Below are 12,147 nucleotides of genomic sequence, written 5' to 3'. Positions count from 1 at the left end.
TGATTTATGAACCAATATTTCTTATCTCAAATGGTTGCATTTACCCTTCTCCATCATTCCTGAGAGTTTGTATCATCATATCATCATCATCATCATCATCATCATCATCATCATGGAATCACCCTGTATCTTGAATTTTTGTTACATATTTATGACTCATTGGCTGCACCCTGACATCTGAGTATTATCAACAGCACTTCATTATGTTCGCAGAAAATCTGCTTTGTAGCTGTTATGTAAATCAGACAACTAATGAAGCGAACTGAATATCATAAAAGGCTTCCACAGTAAATGGTTTTGGCAAATGTGACCTAGAGAATACTTCCACCAGTCTTAATACTGGATGACATCCACATGCTAAGCAAATACTGCTGAACAAATCTTTGCATATAAAATTTACTTTTTCTGCAGCCTAACATTATTTTTAGAAATCATAATTCTAGGCCATTAGAACTATTCCCAAGTAATTCTTTTATTCATTCACTTTTTGCAGACCTCATGAAGGAGAAATTGCAGGGTTTTGGTACAAAGCAAGATATACATTAACAAAACACAAAGAATGGTGAATTCTTAATCTGTTTAGTGAATTAACAATAAACTATCACTACACCATTTAATGCTATTTGTGCAAATGCCAGCTAAATTTAATCACGTAAATTAGGAAGAAAACTCATTATGGAAGCAGGTGTTTCTTGTCAACCATACTATATAGCTGCTGTTCACCTGCCGTTGGTAGCTTAATATTTACTTCATTACAATGATAATTTTGAAAGAAAATGTTTGCCTACATCTGTAAATATTGTGTCTTATTTACAGTACATTACTACCTGTTATGCAGCTTTACAGTGAACACTGTTACCTTCCATGTAGCAAACAGAATTTTTCAATCCTTGAATCTACATATCCAGTTAATTTGTGCAAGCAAAAGCTAATAAGGTACTTTTTTTTCTTTCAAATCACTTGAGATTCTCAATTTCTCACTTTATGTTAGACATGAGCTTGTTGAATATCTTCTCATGAGAGATAATGTCTATACAAGTTCTTTTTGTGTCTTGTGTTGTGAGTTTGTAAATCAAAGTTCAGCTGGAACCGTCGGCAACAAAGACTACTTAAGAATAAGTGTATTAGGAAGTTAGAAAAAGATTTCTGCAAGATGAATGGTTATTTACTTTATACTATATTCTTGCTGCTCACTTCTGCTTTATTTACTCTAGGTGCAATAACAGGTGGTGAAATGTGTAAAATAAGACAAAAATTTTGTGTTTGGGTCAACACAATGAGAGATTATACTGAACTTTGCTGCTTGATTATTTGATGATTGTAACATCAACACAGAATCACCTTGTATCTAGAATTTTCATGTTTATGACTCATTTGCTGCACTCTGGCATCTGAGTATTACCAATAGCACTTCATTATGATCACCTTATAATTCAGCTGGATTCGAAGTAATTTCACACAGTCTATTTAGTTTAGTGCACGAGTGTCATTTCTACTAAGGGCCCCAAAGGAACTGTCTGAAAACACATTATACTAATAACCCAGTAGCAGCATTTAATTATTTAGTTAAGTAGCTTGCACGACGACACTTTCGATGTAATTTAAATTTCTCCCAATCCCGAGTTTTAGATACTGTCTGACAACTGGCTGCACAAAATTCATGTGGAATTTTCAGCACCACAATCATAATATAATAATAGATTTATTGTAGCCAAGCTGGCCATTTGGTGCATGAAGTACATAACTAGTTCTCTATTCACTATTATTATTCTCAGTCACTGCAGAATTTCACCAGCGATTCTGTTCTCGCCCTACAGATTAAATCATAATATAATAAACTACATATTACTATTCACATTTCATTACAAATTCATTTTTTTCCCTTTTATAAAAAAATTTTGAACTTTTTAAAACTATTCTGGTCGCCTTTGTCAGAAGTAAAATTCCTGCTGTAACATGTTAATCACTTCCTTGTACATGCAGTTCTACTGGTGTCTGTATGATTTTTTGGGCAGATTCACACTCTCCATACCACAAAGAACGAAATTATGTGAGTTTCATACATAATGCCATTGACAAAATAGGCTCCTTGTCTGTCAAATACACCGGACAAAAAATTATTCTTCCTCAGTACTCACAGTGATGCTGTTAACGCCAACTCTAGACTTGATAATGGCTTCTATTCAGTGAGGAAGAGTGTATGCCAAGTTCTTCAGGTACACTATATTCATCTAAAGGCACTCACTCACTGACCGTCACATCCTGCAGAGCTACCAAATTATGGAGATGTTGACATCTGCATTTCCTTTGCTGCTCCAAATAGTCCCAGACATTAAGGTCACACTACAATCATGTGCACCTCCAAACACGATAGCTCCTTTCTGGTCTAGTGTCAGTCAAGCTGTTAAAGGGTGCCCGAGTGTGCTTCAAAGCAGGAACACATATTTGCAGCCCTGCGAGCAGAGCTGTTGCCAGCTTGGAAGATCGGAATGTCCACAGCATTCTCATCACGAAGGAGAATAAAAGCCAACTTGCTCATTAAGGATGTTTATAAGCAATGGCCTTTTGTGAGGTACCCAACTCACAAATTACCACTGCAAGCAGTTCCATTCAAAATGTCATTCAGAAATTGAGTGAAGTGGACCTGCAGTCACTGACAGTAGAAATTTCGGTCAGGTTCGAAACCTATAGTAAAGACAAGGTATGACAACTGTCTCAGATTCCTGTAGTTTAGGAAGTTTTCATAACCACTTTCCTTACACCATGTTACATGACTGAGTGGAATATCATTCCTTGTAACATGCTTGTCGGTAAGTGTTGATACACCAACAAATAGGGAAATTTTATTCACAGTGCGATCATGTCCAAATAGGATTCTATCTATATAATAGAGGGAAACATTCCACACGGGAAAAATATATTTAAAAACAAAGATGATGTGACTTACCATACGAAAGCGCTGGCAGGTCGATAGAAACACAAACAGACACATACATACACACAAAATTCAAGCTTTCGCAACAAACTGTTGCCTCATCAGGAAAGAGGGAAGGAGAGGGAAAGATGAAAGGATGTGGGTTTTAAGGGAGAGGGTAAGGAGTCATTCCAATCCCGGGAGCGGAAAGACTTACCTTAGGGGGAAAAAAGGACGGGAATACACTCGCACACACACACATATCCATCCACACATATACAGACACAAGCAGACATATTGGTCTTTAAATATGTCTGCTTGTGTCTGAATATGTGTGGATGGATATGTGTGTGTGTGTGTGTGTGTGTGTGTGTGTGTGTGTGTGTGTGTGTGTGCGCGCGCGAGTGTATTCCTGTCCTTTTTTCCCCCTAAGGTAAGTCTTTCCGCTCCCGGGATTGGAATGACTCCTTACCCTCTCCCTTAAAACCCACATCCTTTCGTCTTTCCCTCTCCTTCCCTCTTTCCTGATGAGGCAACAGTTTGTTGTGAAAGCTTGAATTTTGTGTGTATGTATGTGTCTGTCTGTCTGTGTTTCTATCGACCTGCCAGCGCTTTCGTATGGTAAGTCACATCATCTTTGTTTTTAAATAGGATTCTATCTATGTAGACCTGACTTACTCTTACTGATCTACGTAACTTAATCATGCATATGTACCAGTTAACTGCCATTATTTACATAAGTGTTGATATTTGGTCCAGTAAACTTTATAATAAGGGCTATTTCCTTCCTTCTTTACAAAACTAAATTGTTATCTAACAAGATACTTGATTAGAGCCATTTAAATATGTTTTGTTACTGGGGAAATATTTAAACATTTCTTTCAGTACACAAACCAACATTTCTAAATGACAGTGGGCATAATTAAAGAATTACCACGACATGCAATAGTAAACTCACCTGCAGCAATTTGCTTGGCAGCCATCACCATTATAAGACTTAAAGCACCACTAAAAATAGCATTTTGGCCAAAATTAAGCAAAGCAAGGCTGGTACTTGTCTTCAGCGAAGCTTGCTCATAGTCTTTCAGTACCCGATCATATCTGTCTGCCTCGTACTGCTCATTGTTGAAATACTGTGAGAGGTAAAAATCATCAAACTGTAATATCCAAAGTCACATACACAAATGTTGAAACTACTTAACTGCATCAAAATGAAACAGACTTTAAACAACAACTCTGAACATCAGGCACAAGTCTGTTTCATTTGTTGCTACCTGACTTGAGCAACATGAAGTAAATCCAAACAAACTATCCATACATAATGTTATGTTAGTGTTACCGAGTGAGAGAGGGAGTAATGCTCTCTGTATAACAGCAGTGGAAATTGCACTGCTGTAGAATATCCAGATTGTGGATAAATGTTGAGTAACACAAATTAGATTCATGCAGAAAGTATATGTATATGTATTCAATATTCTCTCTCTCTCTCTCTCTCTCTCTCTCTCTCTCTCTCTCTCTCTCTCACACACACACACACACACACACACACACACACACACACACACACACACACACACACACACAATTTTAGGAATATTGACAAAGTTTCAGAAAACATATTCACCTTGCCTGTTGTGCAACAAGTGCAAGAACGCAACTAAAATTAAATAGAAACAAAATCTGCTTACAAATAACTGGAGAAGGGCTTACACAAATAATAAGGAATTGTGTGTTCATTTGCTGTTATAAACATTTAACAAAATAGAGGGATAAAGTACAGACAAGAAAAATTATGGAATACCCTCTTAAAGCTAAAATTTACCAGCACACAGTAGCAATTGAATGTAGCATGTGGAATTCAAATTATTATTTCTGTCAATTCTGTTCATTTGCTCCATTTACCATGACCTCCAGCTTTTATCAGCCAACTACAATATAGTTACTTTTTCATTTTATGAACATAGGTGCTAAAGTATATACAAGTAAAAACATATTTACTAAGAAAAGTAAGAGCAGACTATTTACAGTAGAAAACATGAAATGACGATAAAGAAACACTGTAAATATTAAATGAGGAGACAAAAAATCTCTTCAAATCCTGGAGCAGGAAGTTGTTGAGTTTACTATTACTTTCCTTGCAGATTTTTGTCTCTTCTGATTCAGACTAGAATTTACTTTACACTTTTCTTTACCTCTTTCTAATTCCTATCCTTTACCACTCAATTAAAAAAAAATTTTTTTTTTAATTTCTGAAAGTTCAAGACCTGTCTTCTCTGATTGTCAGTCTAGGCAATTATCTACAGAATAAGATAAATTCTTGCAGTTTTTCTTCAGCAAAAGGAAAACTGACAATCACTCTTCATTTAAATGTCTATTTTGCTGTGAAAATGTTCAAATGAGAACATTCATTTTGATTTCAAAGCTTGGTATAATTATAATAAATAACAGAAAAACAATTGTTCATATATTTTCATATTACTTTTCATCATCAAAGAAACACTATACTTGTGATTCTATGCCCAGAAAATTGAACACTAACACAGGAGTATTTGAAATTGGAATTCTTTAAAACAATTTCACACAAATGAGCAACTTACAAATGTAGTACATAAAGCTTCTGATAAATATTTTGAGCAATACACCTGTGCAGAGATAAGAATGCTGTACTCTGACAAGTTTAACAGTGATCTGATCTGCAGCAGCACCACCCACAAACAATGAGAAACTGAGATTTTTCTGTGATAAAATGCTCACTTGGTATTAGATAATTTTAGGTTTAAGACCTAGTCGAATCATTTCACTGTACATTTCCCATTGTTTTTGGATAAATTATGCAGTAGATTCTATTAACAATCCCTTAAAAACACAACTAGGGTCCTGTTTCTTTTTCTCAGGTAAGTCACTGAAGGAAGGCAACATACATTAGATATAGTAATAGCCTTTTAATGGCCAGAAGATGGTGACAAAACATTATTTGAAATAAACCAAAAATAGCATCTTCATATTTAGAAAAAAAAAAAAATCATAAAAAGACATTTGCTGAATGTCATGAGGCCAACAGCTTTTTGAAATGATTTTTGCATCTATTTCACTCTCAGGTTCCCAGATGTAGCACAAATTGTTGCTATTTTTGTCCACAGGGTCATGTAACACCACCTTTTAATGTAAAATGTCACTTTTTTGCATTGTCTGTATTCCCGAAAAGCCAAAAACTAGAAATGAACCACTGGAATTTATCTATACCTATAGCTACACTCATGTAAATCGCTGTGAGGTGCAGGCAGAAGGTACGTCCAATTGTACCAGTTATTAGTTTTTCCCCATTCCATTCACATATGGAATGACAAATGTGAAAATTGCATTTCCATTTATTTTCACTGTTTGTCTCTCTCCCTCTCCAGCTTCATTTCTCTATCGAGATAGACGAGTGTATCCTCCCTTCCCATTGCTTTTTATCCATAGCTATTCTCAATATTTGTTTTATTCCCATCTACCTTGGATCTCCCAATTTATATTCTTCCCACTGGCTCTTCAACTGCCTTGTTCATTTTCATCTTGAGGAAAGGTCATCAGAGACAACAGTATTATTTTAGTGAATTTCTGTCCACTGCCACTGATCAGATCACTGTTTCACTGGTTTCAACAAATCGCCTTTCAAGAGATCTTCACTGAAGCTTATATTCATGTTAAACAACAGCTTGGTTGTAGTCCACATTGCTTTACCTTAACAGTTTCATAGTTAATTAATGAATCAATAGCCTTGTTTCCTGCTTCGTTCTCTGCCCTGTTCATTTGAACACGGAACTTTGTACGCCATTGTGTGATTGCGAGTGTGAAAGCAGCATATGTAGCAACACAGCCCAAGGAAACAGCAGCAAATTCGGAACCATACCGAGATCCCTGAAAACAGAAATATATTTTTTTTTATCTGCTGATCAAAGGTAATAAGCTGACAGTCGGCATTACACACAAATCAGCTACAGTAGAATGGAAGAACTGGTTAGCTGACCTGGGGAAAGATTAGTTTGAGTCTCAGAGATATGTAAGATCATACAAGGCATTACTGACCACACTGCAACTTATGTTAGCAGATTGGTTGAAGAAAGACAACACACACTTCTAGCATTTGTAGATTTAGAAAAAAAAAGATTCAGAAGCAATAGAACACTGGAAGTGAAATGTTATCTACAGCATTAAATTGTAGTCTGGTTTCTGTGCAAGAATGAAGACCTGAAAGGAAAGCAGTAGTTGAGAAGATAGAGGGGCAGAGTTGGAGTCTATCTTCAATGGTGTTCAATCTGTACATTGGGCAAGCAATAAACAATACTAAACTAAAATTTGGAATGGGAAGAAAAAATAAAAACACAGTTTGCCAACTACATTGTCATTGTGTTAGAGAAATTTAAAGTCTTGGAGAAAAGACAATTGACCATGCCTTGGAAAGGGGTTACAAGATGAACACCAAGAAGAATAGACAAGTGTTAAGGAGTGTAGATGGATAAATCTGGTGACAGTGATGAACTGAATTAAGAAATGAGATGCTCTAAAAATAGTGGAGGAATTTTGCTATTTGGGTACAAAATTGATGGTAGCAGAAAAGTTATAAAATGTACATTGGCAATAACAAGGAAAGCATTTCTGAAAGAGGAATTTGTCAACATCTAATATAAATTTAAGTTTTGGGAAGTCTTATGAAACCATTTGTCCAGAGTGAGTGGGAAACATGGACAATAGACAGCATATACTCAAAGAAAATAGAGAACTTAAAATGTACAGAAGAATGATAAGGATTAGATGGGTAGATCGGATAACTGATGAAAGGATACTGAATGTAATCATGGAGTAAGGAGCATTATAGCACAACTTGACTGAAAGAAAAGATAAGACGATCAGAAACATCCTAAGATGACAAGGAATAGTTAATGCGGTTACGGAGGAAAAAGGTGTGTGTGTGTGTGTGTGTGTGTGTGTGTGTGTGTGTGTCGGGGGGGGGGGGGGGGGGGGGAGGGGGGGGGCACAGTTGAAATGTAATACGCAAGTTGAAACGTGTTTAGGTTGCAGTAGTTATGCACAGGCAACATCGCACTGAAGATGACAGCAACAACTGGTAGTAATGAAAGTGTATGACTGGAAAGATAAAGCCAACAACACACAACAATTTAGTCAAATTGTTAAGGATTCAAAACTGTATACATAGTGGTAGATCTGCGTGGTAAGTTAATGTAAACATGTTAATGTACTTGCTTTGGCCTGTAGATATGGGAATTACTAACTAAAAAGACTCTGTTCTAGTGGAAACCTGCTGGTTGTTTTTAAAACAAGGCTGGGTAGACACCGATTGCACTAAAACGAATAAATGAGGAATGACAGTAGCTTCTACTACTAGATAGAAAAGCTACATGTAGTAGGAGTAAGGACACTCACCAGATGCCTATTGCACAAAGGATATGAGTGAACTGTGTTCCAGAGTGTGAGTTTACATACAAAATTCATCAGTCCATCACATGAGTGAGATTAAAAAAAAAAAAAAAAAAAAAAGCACATGCACAAGGGATAAATTAAATGTATCCAACACAGCCCACATCTCAAATTTAACAAATGCTACACCTTCCATACAAGGTGGCATTTTCTCTGATAGCGTTGAAACTGCATGATTCAACTACTAACAAAACAGATACTAGCGTGTGTGTTCTGTTTAAAATAGAAGTACCAACAACTGCACATTAAGGGATAGGTAACTGAATCAAATAATTTCAAAAATGTTACATGCACCCAAAAAACTGCCAGTTATTACAGATGACTGATTTAAATTAAAAATAACTCTCAATTTTCACTAATATGTAACACAATTATAATATTAATGATCTAAGCACGTACTAACCAGTATAGTGCTCACAAGGGCCAGCTCAAATACTGTGGGAACCACGTTGAACACCATGGCAGAGAGAACAAAATTGATGCCACGACTACCTCTGTCTATTGTCTGTAACAGAAATTAAAAGTATTATTTTAGTATACAGATCAACTTGTTAAGACTGTCTTAAATTTATAAGCATGCATGGAATGAGAACATGCTGTCCTCAGTGCTTTGTTTGTATGCTCTTCACATCAGAATTTGGCATTCACTATAATGATTTTCTCTTGAGTATATCACTACAGGAAGGTGTAAACCTTCAAATTAAAAAACACCATATATTTTCTCTGCCCTTAAAAGTATAGTCCAGTATAGATTCATCAGTTAACAAATACGAGGGCAGTTCAACAAGTAATGCAACACATTTTTTTTCTGAAACAGGGGTTGTTTTATTCAGCATTGAAATACACCAGGTTATTCCCCAATCTTTTAGCTACACAACACTATTTTTCAACGTAATCTCCATTCAATGCTACGGCCTTACGCCACCTTGAAATGAGGGCCTGTATGCCTGCACGGTACCATTCCACTGGTCGATGTCGGAGCCAACGTCGTACTGCATCAATAACTTCTTCATCATCCGCGTAGTGTCTCCCACGGATTGCGTCCTTCATTGGGCCAAACATATGGAAATCCGACGGTGCGAGATCGGGGCTGTAGGGTGCACGAGGAAGAACAGACCACTGAAGTTTTGCAAGCTCCTCTCAGGTACGAAGACTTGTGTGAGGTCTTGCGTTGTCATGAAGAAGGAGAAGTTCGTTCAGATTTTTGTGCCTACGAACACGCTGAAGTCATTTCTTCAATTTCTGAAGACTAGCACAATACACTTCAGAGTTGATCGTTTGACCATGGGGAAGGAAATCGAACAGAATAACCCCTTCAGCGTCCCAGAAGTCTGTAACCATGACTTTACTGGCTGAGGGTATGGCTTTAAACTTTTTCTTGTTAGGGGAGTGGGTGTGGCGCCACTCCATTGATTGCCGTTTTGTTTCAGGTTCGAAGTGATGAACCCATGTTTCACCGCCTGTAACAATCTTTGACAAGAAATTGTCACCCTCAGCCACATGACGAGCAAGCAATTCCGCACAGATGGTTCTCCTTTGCTCTTTATGGTGTTCAGTTAGACAACGAGGGACCCAGCGGGAACAAATCTTTGAATATCCCAACTGGTGAACAATTGTGACAGCACTACCAACAGAGATTTCAAGTTGAGCACCGAGTTGTTTGATGGTGATCCGTCGATCATCTCGAACGAGTGTGTTCGCACGCTCCGCCATTGCAGGAGTCACGGCTATGCACGGCCGGCCCGCACGCGGGAGATCAGACAGTCTTGCTTGACCTTGCAGCGATGATGACACACGCTTTGCCCAACGACTCACCGTGCTTTTGTCCACTGCCAGATCACCGTACACATTCTGCAAGCGCCTATGAATAGCTGAGATGCCCTGGTTTTCCGCCAAAAGAAACTCTATCACTGCCCGTTGTTTGCAACGCACATCCGTTACAGACGCCATTTTAACAGCTCCGTACAGCGCTGCCACCTGTCGGAAGTCAATGAAACTATACGAGACAAAGCGGGAATGTTTGAAAATATTCCACAAGAAATTTCCGGTTTTTCAACCAAAATTGGCTGAGAAAAAAAATGTGTTGCATTACTTATTGAACTGCCCTCGTACAATATTAGTTTAGACTTTCCCAACTAAATGGTTAAATTTCTGGATAACAGCAATTTCGTTTCCTCAACAGATGGCAACAGGATCATCAATCTAGCTCACAACCATAATTAGTGGCAGCAGATTAACGTTACAATGGATGACATATGTTACGGCACATATGAGTAGAAGTAGATTACATCTACAACTAAATTTCACACACTATCTTATGGTGGTTGGAAGGTTCTACTCATACCATAATCATCTGCCACCTTCTCTGTTCCACTCATGAATGCTGTGAGGGAAGAACAACTGTTGTTAAGCTTACACATGAGCTATAGTTTCTGTGATTTTTTGTTCATGCTCAAAACATAAGACATATGTAGAAGACATAATATGTTGCCCGACTACTTGGAACATAAGCACTAAGAATTTCAACAGTACACCTCTTAGATATGCACACGGCCTCTTGTAGAAACTGCCACTAGACTTTGTTTAACACTTCTGCTGCACTCTAGCACTTATCGAATGTCCAACAAAATGCACCGCTCTTGAGCCACTTCTTTTGTGGATCAATAACAACTACTGAAGATTTTTCCAATGAATCTCAGCCTGGAATCTACTTTTCCTACAAATAGTTTTACATGGTCTTCCCTCTATTTCACTATTTTTGCACAATTACTAACATTTGGGATCAACTAACAGTCCCTGCAAACTTCCTATAGGCACTAGCTCCACCTGCACAAAACCCCACAGAGCTTCCAATTGTTATCAGAGTTTGCGAATGTTTCTGCAATTTAGAAACTGTGGAGGCGCAAATATGGGATTGATTCATCTACAAGGTTAACATATGCACATTTCCCAGAAAAACTGGATGTTCACAGACCAATGTGTCATGTGCAGAAAGGCCAATCAGTGTGATTTTGCATGGCCAGAAGTGATGAAACCTCAGATTTGGTGCTGCAATTGTTTCTGTGTTCACCACAAAAGTATTCCAGGCACATGAAAGAGGTTTAGAAGTCAGTAGTCTACGATGCCTTCCAAAAAGAAGCAGGTTGCATTACTTTATTCCAAGGCTGATGAAACAGTTAAGTGACAATGACCCAAGCTACAATTCGGTGAATAAGGTCAGGGAATGATTACACATGAACCAGGATTTATGGGCAGCAATGTTTGGTCAGATGAAGTGCAATTCAAACTTAATGGAACGGTCAGTTGGCATAATTGTGTAACTAGTCTGACGAAAAGACTGACAGTGCCTAGTGCATAAAAAATGGTTTGGTTTGTCTCTTAAGTGAGTCTTTGAGTAACATGTCAGTGTATGGAAAGCAGGGTCCAATCAAATTTCTTGCATGCTCTCCAGACCTCATCTCTCTCTCTTTTCCCTTATGAGCAATGTAAAAGAGGAAGCTTACCACCGCAAACAGCATCTGGACACATTTTGGGAGGAGATTCAGGTGGTGTGTGCAGAAATACCATTGGTAATTTTGATGCATGCTATGAAATCTGTCATAATTCATACTCAGAAATCCACCATGTGGAATATGTAGTTAACCATAAAATATACTTTTAGGTAAAAAATTAATTTCCTATGACAGACCTGAGGGTTTTGTTTATGGATGAAATGGACAGTTGTTTGGCCGTGTGAATGTCCAGCCATCCTATAA

The 12,147-nt window shown here is 37.7% G+C and overlaps 1 protein-coding gene across 2 annotated transcripts in view; it reads right to left on the bottom strand.

Annotated features, from left to right (window-relative positions):
- LOC126418497 (iron-sulfur clusters transporter ABCB7, mitochondrial) overlaps positions 1-12,147 on the bottom strand; it is a 74,489-nt gene that overhangs the window by 19,055 nt on the left and 43,287 nt on the right. For both annotated transcript variants that reach the window (XM_050085282.1, XM_050085283.1), the window contains exons 5-7: positions 8,796-8,897; positions 6,638-6,814; positions 3,873-4,047 (exon numbers count right to left, since the gene is read on the bottom strand). In XM_050085282.1, the coding sequence (XP_049941239.1) occupies positions 3,873-4,047; positions 6,638-6,814; positions 8,796-8,897 (454 nt within the window). The remainder of the gene's footprint in view (positions 1-3,872; positions 4,048-6,637; positions 6,815-8,795; positions 8,898-12,147) is intronic.

The sequence above is a fragment of the Schistocerca serialis genome, chromosome 9 (assembly GCF_023864345.2).
Source record: "Schistocerca serialis cubense isolate TAMUIC-IGC-003099 chromosome 9, iqSchSeri2.2, whole genome shotgun sequence".
NCBI lineage: Eukaryota > Metazoa > Arthropoda > Insecta > Orthoptera > Acrididae > Schistocerca > Schistocerca serialis.
Note: the sequence above shows the minus strand (reverse complement) of the source record. Positions and strands in the feature narration are given on the sequence as shown.